The sequence below is a fragment of the Myripristis murdjan genome, chromosome 21 (genome assembly GCF_902150065.1).
Source record: "Myripristis murdjan chromosome 21, fMyrMur1.1, whole genome shotgun sequence".
Taxonomy (NCBI): Eukaryota; Metazoa; Chordata; class Actinopteri; order Holocentriformes; family Holocentridae; genus Myripristis; species Myripristis murdjan.
This window is the reverse complement of record NC_044000.1, coordinates 29,288,595-29,303,079: the sequence shown is the minus strand read 5'-3', so window position 1 is coordinate 29,303,079 and position 14,485 is coordinate 29,288,595. Positions and strand designations below refer to the sequence as shown.

Here is a 14,485-nt window from a genome sequence, read left to right as displayed (position 1 = left end):
CTGGTTTAGCACCTACTTAGATGTGACATAAGATTTGCACTCTTCTTCAGGCAGCATCGAGAGGATCCTCTTGATCAGTATCAGTGTCTTTGTGTCTAAAATATGACAGTGTACAGGGGGGAAATGGGAAATCATATCAAAAATCATATCACAGGTTCACTGGCAAAAGCCTTGAGCCAGCAAAACAGCAAAAGAAGCACTTAAAGTCGCCGTAATCAGAATGGCTGAGGGACGACTCGGCCGAGGTCTGATCTCCTGAATGTCAGATCACTGAGTTAATAGAGAGGCATCGCTGGATTTAGACTGCGTTTACAGTGTCGTTCATATGTTACATCACACACTTTGCCATAACAAATGATGAGGCCTTCAGAGTCGCTTTATTTGTAGAACATTTATCTCACAAAAAGCTCACAGGAATGATTCTCCGATGAAAGCCGATAGCCTTCAGCATCAACTGGCTCTCACAATTTTTGAATTTATTGTGATAAAGACCTGAAGAATGGAGACCTGAGGTATCATTCACTTCTGGAGTGCCATCTGAGCTCTGGTCTGTCACAGAGCCACAAGTATTCAAGTTAAAATGACTTTAAAAAAAGCAATAAATAAAGTCAAAAAGCAATCTTGGAGAGATGAGTCCTTATGTAGGTGCTGTGATCGAAATTAATGTAAAGAAAACAGCACATACCAAATAATGGCGGCCAGTAACTACAATGCAGCATTCGATCACATGGCTGCCTCTTCTCTATTGCAGCTTTCAGTGACAAACATCATGAACTCAGGCTGACTTTGTCGAGCTCTTAGAATGTGTTTTCATGTGTACCCTCACATGTTATGTCATGTAAAATGGAAAATAACAAGGTCGGATGTGCTGTATATGCAGCACACTGAGCTCAGGCCACTAAATCCCTCTTGGAAGGCAGTTTTATGTACGCGCGAGTCTTCCCTTTCCTCTCATCTCCACAGTCAGCACACACAGTCTCGCAGGATTTGTCAGAACTGGTTCTTTGGTGCGACTTGACGGGGTTAAAAAAAAAAAAAAAAAAAAAAAAAAAACCTCCTTGGGCCTCCTAAGCTGAGTAAGTACTCGTGTGTACTCATCTAACCTTCCTTGCTTGTACAGACCCAGAGGCTATTTCATGGCAATCTCGTAATGACCCGGCGGGCCACAGGACAGACAATTTGCCCACTTTGGAAACATATTTGCTTTTATTTGAAAGTTATTATGGAAGAAGAAAATGGTGAAAACAAAACAATGATTGTGGTCATAAAAAAAATAATTGCACTTGGCTCTCACGATCGTGATCACGCAGCCTTCCTCGCAGGCACACTCTTGCAGCTTCCATGCCTATAAATATCATTTTGAGAGTAAATGGTGTTGTCTGCCACATTTGCACAATACACCTGAGCATGTCCACAACAAACACAGGCACTATTTAATGTGCAGTTTGTCTCGTGCTACACCGTACAGTGCAGGTTTTAAGGCAGGTTGACAGATAATTATAAGCATGGGAGAAAAATAACATTTGGAGACTCATTTCAAATTACAAAATGCGGTTGATTTAAAATTTGTCGCTAAAGGTCATCTATTTTCAAGTGACACCAGCTTTGCAATGTCCAAAATTAATGCACCTTGCAAAGACTCATCAATGGGTGATTGGCTTAAATATCACTGTGTGGGCTTGTTTATTATTTGATTGAATGCATTGAAGTTTATTTTATGTAAAAGCTGCTCACTGAAAACCACAGATTGGTCATATGTAGTGTAACACTGCAATAATATGCAAGGTGGATTTTCCCCTGAATATCCACCGTCCTTGTGGACAAGATTTTAGCACCAGTTTCAGCTTCATTTCTCATTTGCCGCACACATTTCATAGCTCTAATCAGCTCTATAAGCCTCATCCACATAATGCCAGTAAAAGTCAGCACTAATATTTCTTACATGCCTATTAAAATAACGCACTGATGGATACTTTAGTTGGCGTTCTTCATCTTGCGAGCTTCAGTGGACTAACACATCACTGGCCGTGATATGTTGGCTTGCAGGGGAAGATTTGAATCAGAGTCCAGGGGAAAATGACATTGCTAAAAAAGACCTCTGGTCATAAAGAAAAGTATGAGTCAGCGTCTGAGCTCTGTGTTGGCTCAGCAGTATGAGGGGACCTTTTTAAGCTCTGAAAGCATTCATGGATGATTCTGGTTTGCCACAAGTGAGCGAGAAATGGATCATCATAATGATCAAGCAAAAGCACATCATTTCCTATTGGATTTTTGTTGTAAATTGTATCATAGTGCGCCATCTCCAAGCACTGATTTCTCTCAAAAATTGTTTTTTCTTATCTTGGAACAAGTGCTTTATGTTGAAACCACAGTTTACCTGCAAAAATAAAATAAAATAAAATAAAAACACTCAAATGTCCTTAAAATGTGTGGGACTTATAAAGATATTGTGATATAGTATCTGCAGACAACAACGTCCCTGAATATTTGGGAATGTCTGGCAATGTCACCTTCCTGCAGCCCATCTTTGGGACACGATCTCATCTCTGAAAATCACCTCCATCAGTCAGGATGCTTGTAGTGGTACCAGTGCTGACATGCCAAAGCTTCCTCAGGCTTGAAACTACCACATATCACTCCAGTACCGTCATACATTGTCATCTTCAGCAGCTTGTCTCTTAGTGACAGTTAAACTTTGATTCTGCTCAGTAGGAAGTGCTGAGTGAAAGGGATTTTTGAGTGCTCGCCTCACCGCTTTTACTGTCTTTTCTATTCCCAAAGATGCTTTTAGATGCTTTCATTTCCAAAGATGTCATATCAGTTTTAGTTTTCAGGGAATCTCCACTCTGCAGCTCGCTGTACTTAGATGTACTAATGTAGAAATGCAAATGCCTTGTCTCCGTCAAACTGACATCAGGTTGAGAGATGGGAGTCCAACATGAGCTCTTTTGTGAAACCCATATTGTGCAGCAGAGATGGGTTTGCTGGATGCACATGATGTTGTTTTGGAGCACACAGTGTTAGCGGTTCTGTGGACCACAGTGTATTTACACCAGGATAAATGGTTTATGAATTGTTTTACAAGCTGTGGCACGATGACATTGATTTGGACTGGAGTTTTATAGAAGTGCCAAGTTGCTTGCTTCGCATGAACTTGGCGAAATTTATGTTTTGGGCTTCGGCAGTGTTGGCAGCCGAACATCTTAATTAGCATAAGACAGGTGTGTGGATAATAACCATAGACAGCGTTCCTGAGTATGTTGAAGGGCATTTCCCTCTGAAGAGCAGAGAACAAGATGCTGTCTCGTTGGCGTGTCTTGTGGTTTCGCTTTACGTCGTGCAGAAAGCGGCAGACATGAACTTAATTAACCCTGCCCCACAAGGAAAGACATCTTCTCATATGGGATGCCTTTATGATTTTGACAATATGAAAATTAAGAATTATAATCAGCATGAACAGTACTAAATACAGAGCTGTAATAACACCTTAGTTTAATAGCTTGTCTGAATTCAAAAGAATAGCATATCAAATGGCCAATTTTCTGTTCAGAGAAAATGATATATAATTCATGTCGTGAAATTAAATATGGGCTTGTTCAGCTGCTACTCCTGGCCACATACATTTATTTCTCTTCATTAAGGCTTTCATGTGGATTCTCTCTTGAGGTTTTCTCTCCTCCTTTCTCTGAAAGACTTTGTCCTTGGTAAGAAGAGGAGAATGTCACTCTCATTCAACCTATTGTGCTACGGAGGTTTCAGAGGGTTCAACCTCATCGTAATTCACCATGAAAGGTGTCAGTGAGTCTTTTGAAGTTGGCACAAGGTACTTTTCTGAAACTTTTTTTGCTAAGAGGAAGTGAGCAAGAGAGCACCTTCGGAAAAAAAAAAAAAAAAAAGAAAAAAAAACAAGAATAGTAGTCATTGTTCATTGGCATGCTGCTGGTAATTTTCACTAAGTCCCAGGATCAAAGACTAAGAAAGGCCAGAGCAGCTGCTGTGTTGGCCCGCCTGCATACAAATGTGGACGAGACAGTCCAACAACAACACTGTTGGTTTCATTAGACGATGATCTGCGTGGTACCGCTGCTCCCGATGTGGGCCAGAGCAAGTTGTTCACATTTGTTTTGCTGCTTCTCCGTCTGACATTGGAGCCCAGTGACCGACTGCGAGATTTATTTCTTTTGTTTTGTTTCTTACTCGGTAACGGTCGGCCAGATCGTTGCACTCCTCCCCAATCCTCTTCATTTCATCTGTGGTTCTCCGGTCTTCCATTACATGGAGGCTTGGACAGCCGATTGGTGATCAATATGGAGTCTATTACCGTTTGAAGATTGGGTGGCTTAGAGCATCGCTTGCTGGTCAATGGAGAATGTCCGCGGGTAAAATTGATGAAGAACTTCTGACTCATTTGGCTGTTCAGGCAAATAACTCGAGAGTGCTGAATTTTTAATTGGTCATGGATCTTCTGCTAAGTGAATCCATTACGCTTTCTGTGGTGATTGGCCTTCGGTGGAGGCCTCTTTGATGTATAGTCCGGTGAAGCAGATGAATTCAGGGCTGACAATTTATATTTACATGCCATTTCTATCACCTTCTTTGGGAAAATTGCCTAAATGCACTGAAATGTAATTTGGCTTCGCTGGATAATGGAATCCTCCAACAAAATAATCTTGTTCATTGCGGATCTCCACGGGCTTTCATGGAGTCGTTGCTCACATCAAACCAAAAGTATTATATTCTCTTGCTTTTGAGGTTTGATGCTGAATTTATGTGACATATTGACCAAAAAAAAAAAAAAGAAAGAAAAAAAAGAGAATCAATAAAAAGGTTTGCCCGAAGGAATTCTAATTTAATCCAGATCAGAGTGTCAGAGTGTTTCAGCTTCGTTAGAGTACCTAGAAGAAAAACGATCTCATCCAAAGCATTGCACGTTGTATATGTGTGTACTTTTTTTTTTTTTTTTTTTTTTTTTCTTGTGCAATTTAAAATCAGCAAGTAACATCTCAGGCTGAAGTAATGGTGCATGATTTGTGAAGATAGATGATGGAGATGTCTCCCACTTCCCGTAAAGTTTTTGTCCCAGGTGCTATCCTGCGTTTTCTCCCTCATTGAACGGAGTAAATAATAGATTTCCTCCACTGATGTTTGCCTATGAGCAACTGTAGCGGAAAATCAGAGGCAGTGGAATCAAGGAGCGCTTATATTTCCCCACGGGAGAGTTTCAGTGTCGTAGCCTCTGCTGTGAGCCTGGTAACCACTGCACTCAGGTGCTCTCTGTCTTTGACACGTACGTAACTCCGCCGGTCTCCGAGGACCGTGCAGGCCTTCCTTTTGCCACACAACAAGGCTCAGGGAGGAGGGGAACTTCACCAAGCAAGCATGAGGGCACCCCCTCTCGATTAATTCAGGGCTTCAGTGGACACCCTGGAAGCTTTCACTAAGAAAAACATAAGGCAGTTATTGCAAAGGACATCTTTAGGGTCATCTCCAAAAAAAAAAAAAAAAAACAACTTTCATGGTTTGAATGTTCACTCTGCAGACTGAAGCCCCTCATTTCAGATTTTTTTTTCCTTTCTTTTTTTCTAATCAGTGTGAAAAGCCAAAAGCTGCATGGAGTTGCATTTTTCAGTTCCAGTCTACATCCACATCTACATATCTGCATGGATATATGTTGTCTCAGTGGAAACATGTAATAAAATGATTATATTAAGTTCACACAAATATGTCTAAATTTATGATAAAAGAACATACTTATTCAAATCTCTTTCATTGTAGTTTTATTGAATGTTACATTATAGTGGCATTCACTGAACATCATTTTTGTGTAGGCCCACACTGTGTGATTTCACTAGTAGATAGCAATACATACTGTTATTTTAGGATTATTCTAATAATTGTGTCCCTATTGCTGAGCCCTGATATGTGAAACAAAATCGGAGGCATCAGACGTGCATGTGTCCTCTTCTGACATGGCTTGGTTAAGAAGACTTTGGCATGACGGACAAAGTGGCACAACAATGAAAACGTATTGTTCACATCATGTTCAGGCACACATTGTAAGTGTGTGCTGGAAATAAATGGGAGACGTGTAAATACAAAAGCAAATGTCATTGCCCTGCTTTTTCCAACACTGATGTCAGGTCATATTGGTATCTCATATGAGCTACATCCAATAGAAGTTAGGAAACCATTAAAAAAAAACACACACACAAGCAGCAGTTGAGAAACGGAGGCCTGTGGTGTGAATGTTGCCTAAAAACTGGGCATCTCTGTGTGTCGGAGCATTTGTGTCAAAGCGCGACTGTATGTCATGTGAGGTTTGCCTTGCCTGGGGGCATAATTGTACACGACACACACTCGGCTGATTTAAGTCATGAGGACACCACTCATCACAGGAGAGGAGCAGTAAAGAGTCTTAATGAATGGTGTGGGAGGCCGCTCAACAGTCGATACAGGAATAGAAATAATGAAGTCACTGTGGGGTTAGGACTGTTTATGTGGACAAAGACAGACCTCAGCCCTCTGGCCCGCTGGGAAGTCTTCTGCACCCTGAGGACTTTACTGGAAGACTCGCTGCCTCTCTGCGCCGTAATTGGGAGGATGTATTGTGGAATATTTCTCAACAACAAGGAGCATTCTGGGGCAAGGCTCGGCTTACATCAGATTTTAAATAGGCTGCTCATATGGGATTATGGAAAGTGACTGTGGTTTTTAAAAGCTTCGAGCTTCAGGCGACACAATACTTTTTGGATTAAATGTTAAGTATTTGTGGATGCCATTCATTCATTTTCCACATGTTCCTTTTGCAGGGTCACGGGGGGGATAGATGAAGGCTGTCCCCACAAAGCGGGGCAACACGCCACACTGGTTTCCAGTCCATCACGAGAAAACTCAGACAGACGTTTGACAATGCCCGAGGGCAATTTACATCCTCCTGTCCATACGACCTCCTCCTTGTGCTTGTCTCTGGGCTGTGGGAGGAAACCGGAGCGCACGGAGGACAGCCGAGTGAATCCACGAGAACACAGAGAAACCTAGAAGACACAGAGAGGGCCGGGGCCGAGATGCAGCCCTCTTGCTGTGAGACATCAGCGCTAAGTGCTGAGTCACCATGCCGTCTGATTCATGATGTGGTCAGATTTACGGCACTGGGCATTATGGGCAAATCAGATATCACAACATGTTTGACTTTGATGAATGCCTCGCTAACGATACTGCAGTGATGTTGCAGGGATGAACCGTGGTGCTTTTTGTAAGATAGTTACAGAGATTTTTTTTTTTTTTTTTTTTATAAATAGCTATTACTAATGTGGATATGATGACCAAGCAGGTGGCAGCAAATAAAAGAACAGCCTAACAAGCTCAGGAAAAGACACTTACGCCATACCATAATATTACGATATCCAGAATCAGAGATGATAATAATTGCCTAGCTATTCTTTAAATATAATTTTAAGTTCTCCTGAATATACCAAGGCTATTCGTATTGATAAAATTATCATAAAAATGATTACTACTACTGCTCCTACTATGCTAAAAAATGTAATTGTAACAATTATAATGAAAAATGAAGAGCAAGCACATGATTTATGACTCAACTATGAGAACCACAGCCTCAGCCATTAAAGTACATGATTATTCCATACATGTGTCAGTTCGCTGTAAAAAGCCCTCATTTAAATCACCTCCAGGGAATAGACTGCTTCTATCTCCTGCATTTCTGCATTAGCCTAACCCGAACCCTAACCCATCCCCAGTGGACGTGAACGGTCATGTGATACATGTTTTCATGCGTGTTCATACATGAGATTATCTGTGATACGCCGCTAAAATGCTCAGCAGGACGCAGATCATTTCCAGGACTTGAGAAAATGTTCTTTTGTTGGACGCTCTCGGCTGACACATTTGTACATCACCTCGTTCACAGACGTCTCTATCAGATTTCTGCTCCAATTAGCTAGCCTACACCTCTCAGTTGTGAAAATGTGACTTTATTATTTGCGTCGCTATAGGCAACCTTAGATTAAGTGGAAAAGAAGACACGGGATTGTGAGAGAGGAGGTGAAGTCCATCAGTGTTTGTACTGGCCGCTGATGGAGGTTAGAGAAAGACACAGATTCCTTAACGCCTGTTTACAGAGAGCAAATTTGAAGCAATGCCATGCGATAGAATTTCATAAAGCTGACATATTTACATCAAACAACATGGAGCAGCACTGGGGCAATTGCATGCTTTTCTGTATGCATATCTCAAGGGCATTGCAATTCATACTAATGACTTCCTCCTAATGAAAAATATAATTTGTTTTGGCCATGCTATTCCTGCTGCATCAAAGCAAATGAATGCGGTGCAATAATAACACATGATGAAGTGTCACTACAACGGTGTCTGTGTGTGTCTGTGGGATGGAAATTTGAATATGTGAAGATGTGTGCATCCAGGCAAGAATGGAGGGATGCTTGAGACGCGTGTCACCAGAAGCCAGTATTTACACTGCGATAGCAAGAGGGCTGCTCGTAGAAGTGGTTATAAATAAAGGCTATTTCTTTTTAAACTGAGGTCACAGAAAACTTTGGACAAATTGTGTCTTTCAAGCCGGATTATCATCAATAAGATGACTAGACATTAAAGTTGCATTGCACTTTACCTCTATGCCTTTCAAGATGCTTTTAAGGTATCTGTAGCTCGAGACTGCATTAGGGAAGGCTTACCCGGGCTCTCTCTCTCTCTCTCTCTCTCTCTCACTTCCCCACTCTTTCTGTCATGCTGTTTGTGTCAGCAGCGGTGCATGTGTGTATGTGTGTGTCCATGTGTGTGTGTGTGTGTGTGTGTGTGTGTGTGCCTATAACAACCTCTCCCTCAGTCATTCCTGAAAGAACTTCCTTTATTCAACCACTACCTTCACAAAAACTGTGACTGCTGCTCCTTCCTCTGTGTTACCTTTTCTTTCAGGTGGGTAAGGAATAAAATGAGTTTTTGGGACGTTGATCTTTTGGTCAGCTGTCCTGTTAGCTGAACATGGACACCAGAATCTTCTGTTGATTTTGCCTGGAGCCTGCTATCACCTTTTTAGTGACAGAAGGAAACAATCATGATGTCAAAAGTAAGAAAATGAGAATCTGTGGCAGCTATAAAGCTAAATAATGTGGTTAACCCTCTGGTGCATAGCGGTCACTACAGTGGACAGCTGTTTAAAAGTCATTTTCTCCTGAATGCTGTGGTTTCTATGGTGGAATTGCATATCAGCTGTTAGAATGCTCTCTGCTGCTCCCCTCCATTGAGGTTTATGCAGAGACTGTCAATTATTGTTACTGAAAACATGTTAATACTAGTATCATGACATGGTAAGGCCAGTCCTACATCCTTAAAGAAGTATGGAGACTCACAAAAGTGTAAAAGAAGAGTAAAAACACATAAGAAAAAAATCTTGACTCAGGCTTTCATAATTCATGCATCAAAGGGTTAATATAATGTAAGACAGAAAAAAAAAACAATGTCTTGAACTAAAAGGGACTATTTCCCTGTTTCTGTAGAAAATATAGAAAAACATGGAAGGTGATGGTAAACGGCTCCAGTGGATGGATACATAGATGGTCACTAGAAATAGTGCCACATACAGGCCATATAATAAAAGATATCAAGAAAAGTGTTCATGCTTTGGATAATGCTAGTGGCTCATTATCACTCAACACGGTGGTAAAGCATTAACATGAAGCTCCAGAGTCTACTGGGGACACGTGTGTAGGACAGTGGAAAAATATTCCAGTGGGACTAAAAGTCCTGCAGTCCTAATTTTACTTTAGTAAAAATACAGAAGAATCAGCAGTAAAATATAGTTTAGTATGAAAAGTAAAAGCAGTCATGGTGAAGAAGGGTTCCTTTCAGAGCGTTAAATTATTGATGCGCTAACCTGTAAGAAGTATTTTAATGTTGTCGCTCCAGCCGCTCCATTATACTACATCCATCAGATAGATGTGGTGCAGTAAAAGCACAGTGTTTCCCTCTGAAATGTGGCGCCGTAAAAGCTTAAAGTCTCACAAAATAGCAATACTGAAATAAAGTCCCAGCATCTTAAAATTGTACTAGAATACTGTGCATGAGCTAAAGTACACTTATTTACTAAACCGAACCAACAAAACCTGCCTTCACCGTGCTGTGCAAATGGAGCTGTGGACTCTCTCATACTGAATGAAATGAATGCAGTCAGTTCTCTAATGGTCCAACGCTGATGACACAGTCAGTTAGGAGTAATATATTTATGATAGGACCTGAAATTACTCCCAGCCATGTGGTGTGACTTCTGTCACAACACGAGCAGAAATACGGCGCACAGTGGAGTGCAGCTCAAAGTCAAACAGCAACAGCTGGGATGCAGTCTGGGTTCCACTCGACCACCAAGGCTCATAATCTGACCACGGCACATCAAAACACACCGGGCCGGCCACTTACTGATGTGCCTTAGCAGCGCTTTTGCCAAAAGGCCAGATGATCATCATAAAAGCAGAGCCGATGTGCCACACCGTTATCTTTTTTTCCCCCTATGTACATTTAGGTAACCAGATCCAAGCCGGCAATTCATAACTGAAACTGCTGTAAACTTTGTGTAACAGAGGAACAGCTTGTAATTTAAGTACAAATGCAACTACAGCGATAACTGGGTTTAGCTCTGTATGTAATGAAACCTCATAATTAACCAACTGGACTTTGCTTGTAGTTGGAAAGACTAAAAGAAAGAGCTGCAAGGGTGTTTTTGCTGGAAAAACATAAAATAATAGAAGGGTGCTCTTTGGTTGTGGGGTTATAACTTGACTCAAAGCAAAATAAAAAAAAAAGCCATGCTCTTTCTCTGATTTAAAATGCCTTTAGTACATGGGTCTAGTTCTGTTTATCATTGAAAATGAGCCGAAATGCGGTATACGTTCGGGGCGCAAAGTGCAAGATTTGAACATACACACCAGAGGAACCAGTTTACCCACATCATTTAAGAAGCAACAGAAACTCATCTAAGACCTTTTTTTTTTCTTTTTTTACAATAATAAAAAAAGCTTCAAAACCCCACCAATCTCCTGATAAATACTTTGGCTTTATCAGGCTCAGCCTCACACAGCCTGGTTCTGAGAAATGGAAATGACATATTAGATCTAGGTATTACGAATTCATCCCGCCACAATATTTTAAGGTTTAGCGAGCAGATTGTAGGTCAGATTATACCATGGTATGGGTGTAGCTTGTGTTTTGTCTGACTATTTCTGTCTTTTCCTGTGTTGGCAGAGGTTTGCAGGGAACGTGAATTCGGAGGCCGTCGTCCAGCACAAGCTCTCCCATTCGGTCCGGACTCGTTTCCTGCGTTTCATCCCTCTGGACTGGAACCCCAGTGGCTGGCTGGGCCTCAGGGTGGAGGTGTACGGCTGCTCCTACAGTGAGTAATGTGGCAGCCGCATTTACACAGCAAACCCTGCAGTTACACCACCCAGAATGACAAATTTATATAGCAAACCTCGGAGTTACACCGCCACATTAAAGGGGTTCATTTAAATATAAAACTGGGGCTTCAACACAGGGATTTCTGGGTAGCTGCAGTCACTCCTTAAAGTTAAATTATGGGTGTGAAATTGGCACAAATGTGGGTAAAACACGTCTTAGGTGGATAAATTAGGAAGGATCACCTACCACACTGGCTGGTACTTTTGTAAAACTACAAAAGCTCAATGCTTTGGTTAGACTTAAGGTTTCCTGCTAATAGGCTTTACTGTGGCAGGCTGCCACACAAAAAAAAAAAAAAAAAAAAAAAAAGAATAAAGGCGGCTACAAATTGAAAATTAAATCGTAATTTCAAAACGGGCAAACTCTTGTTACTGTTTCTTTCATATACTGGCACAGATCGCTGGTGGAGATGCACATGCTGCTTTCACGTGGCCTTTCATGAGTCTGACATGGTCAAAAACATACAGGCAAGTGATGCAGCTATCAGGCCCTAACTGATCTAATCACCCTCCATCCAAAATAACAAGCCTGTCCTGTTTAATCTGCAAATTATTGAGCTGTGGTGCACCGATTTGCCTGCAGTCACCTCCAGAAAAAAAGCATAATGACAGAAATATTCCCAGATTAATTTTCAAGATAGCTGATACCAGCTTCTCTCCCGCTGGCTCCTTTTTTAACGGTTGTTTAGTGTGCAAGGCAGGGAAGGATAGGGTTAGGGTTAGTATCTTGATACACTATCAGCCAGTATTAGATTTAAAAAGCAATGACATGTCAAGCCCAAATTATTTTTTTTACTGCTGATGATATTTGGCTGAATGTTGAATTGGCTTGACTTTTTTTTTTATTTCTAAGAGGTGACACTTGATACAGCTTTCATATTAACACCAAAATCAAAGTAACATGGTCTTAAATCTTAAGACTGACCTGTTTCGAGATATTGCATATCAGCTCTGGCCTAAAAAATCAATATTGATGCCTTGCTAATGTATGTGTGTTACTATATATTATGTATGTACTTCACTTCTCTCCACTGTTGGTGTGAGTGCTTTCACTGCAGCTGTGTTTTCCCTTTATTACCTTCCCAAACAACAAAACAAAACAGAATATAAAAAAAAAAAAAAAAAACTCATTGGCAATATCTGCATGCATTCCACACAGCTAAATACATCTAAAATTTAATTATCAAAGCCGTGCGTGTTTTGAAATGTTGTTTACAGTGCTGACAGTGTGGATTACACTCAGGTAATGTATTAATCAAGCCTCGCACAACCCAGATAAACTGTTAGAGGAGCCTTTTACACTGAGCCGTTTAGCGGTTGTAATGTTTTAATTTCCCTGCAGTGACTTTGTCCCAGAGTCTCACAGCTCGCACAGCCACTTTGCCGCATTTCTTCTTTTGTTTAAGTTTTGTTTTAATCTCCCCGTGTTATCTTTTCGATTAAGGGAATGATGTTAGAGGACGGCTATATAGAAAGTGGCAGATAGTTGGAGGGTGGATGTTAATACCGAGCAGGCTGCAGGGCTATCATGCCTGAAAACATCAGCTGCTGAGCAGACACAATGCCAGCAGCTAATAGAGACAGACAATGACAAGCCCACAAGTTGAGAGGCAGTCTCTTCCCAGGTACTGCTAAATAAAATAAAGGGGAGTCACCGGGATGCCTCTCCCACACATTGTGAAGCAGCACTAACTGGATGAGCCAGTGAATTACTGCACTGTGAAAGACAGTTATAATTATCCCTGAGTGAGCAGTTTTTTAGTGCCCAGCCGTTCCACAGCATGATTCCCTGTATTAATGTTGGATGAATATGTGCCGTGCTAATAAATGCTGCATGCTTTTGGCCCTTATTTTCAACTTAAAGCAACATGAAACTCCTGGTTGTCTCCTCAGAGCAAACAAAGAGCAGAGGAGGGAAAGCCCGCCGCCGCCGCCGTGCGCAACGGCAGGACGTGTCAAAAGATGATAAAGGAACACTTACGAGAAGAAAGCCTGTGGAATTTCTAATGGGGTCATAATCATCTGTGTTGAAACTGGCTGATAGGAATGGTGGAGTTTAATAAGTTGTTTAAATGATTTACAAGTGTGCATATAACCCAAGTGCGATCAATTAAATATTGAGAGATTACTTGTAATTAGCATAATGGCCAGCTTTATAACTTGGAATACCCTACTTGTGGTGTATCTGACATGATTGCAGTGAAGATGTGTGAAATTAGGTCAAGGGGACGAGGAAGTGGTGCATGTCCTCAGTCGAAATTCCACAAAGAAATTCGACATTTCTATTTCAGCTGTCAGTGTCTAACTGGTTATGTTCCCGTTCGACATTAATGGTTTGCATCTTCCTGCATTCCTCAGAAAACACCCAGAGGTATAAGAGCCTTGTTTCTGAACAGATTGTTATTGCATAGTTTTTCTCTGTGTGTTCAGAAAATGCTCATTTTGGTGTCATTGCAATGAGCTGCTAAGTCTCGAGTATAAATAGAATATTTGGGGTCAGTTATTATTTACAATCGGATTATAGTCATGGAAATATGACAGCTAAACTCTCTGTGTCCCCGCTTGACTTTGATGCAATCCAAAAAAAAAAAAGTCTGTTTCAGTAATTCAGCCAAAAATCTCAGTTTTTCTCTCCATTTAAAGTTTTTTTTTTTATTTTTTCTTTTGTTTTGTTTCTCTCCCCTCTCTCAGTTCAGCGCCGCCCTGCATTAAAACAGCAGATATAGTGTTTGCTGCAGACCGTGCTATATATTCAGATAGTCGAGTCTGCACCGCTGAAGAAAAACAGAACTTCAGCATTGCCTCTGTTGTTGCACACCACTGTGTATTTTTCCACAGAGAACTTATCCACACGGGTACAAGGCACATCACCGAGAATAAGATTCACAGAGCCAGAAGAATTGTGATAAAGAAAAAAAAAAAAAAACATTGTGTGAAAAGAAGCAGCGAGTGCAACACCGTACCAATCAAAAGTTTCAGTAAAAGTCATTTCCCCTCAAACA

At 41.1% G+C, this 14,485-nt stretch overlaps 1 protein-coding gene across 1 annotated transcript in view; it reads left to right on the top strand.

Annotated features, from left to right (window-relative positions):
- LOC115380096 (contactin-associated protein-like 5) overlaps positions 1-14,485 on the top strand; it is a 103,610-nt gene that overhangs the window by 42,349 nt on the left and 46,776 nt on the right. The window contains exon 4 of the mRNA XM_030081147.1: positions 11,272-11,419. Within this exon, the coding sequence (XP_029937007.1) occupies positions 11,272-11,419 (148 nt within the window). The remainder of the gene's footprint in view (positions 1-11,271; positions 11,420-14,485) is intronic.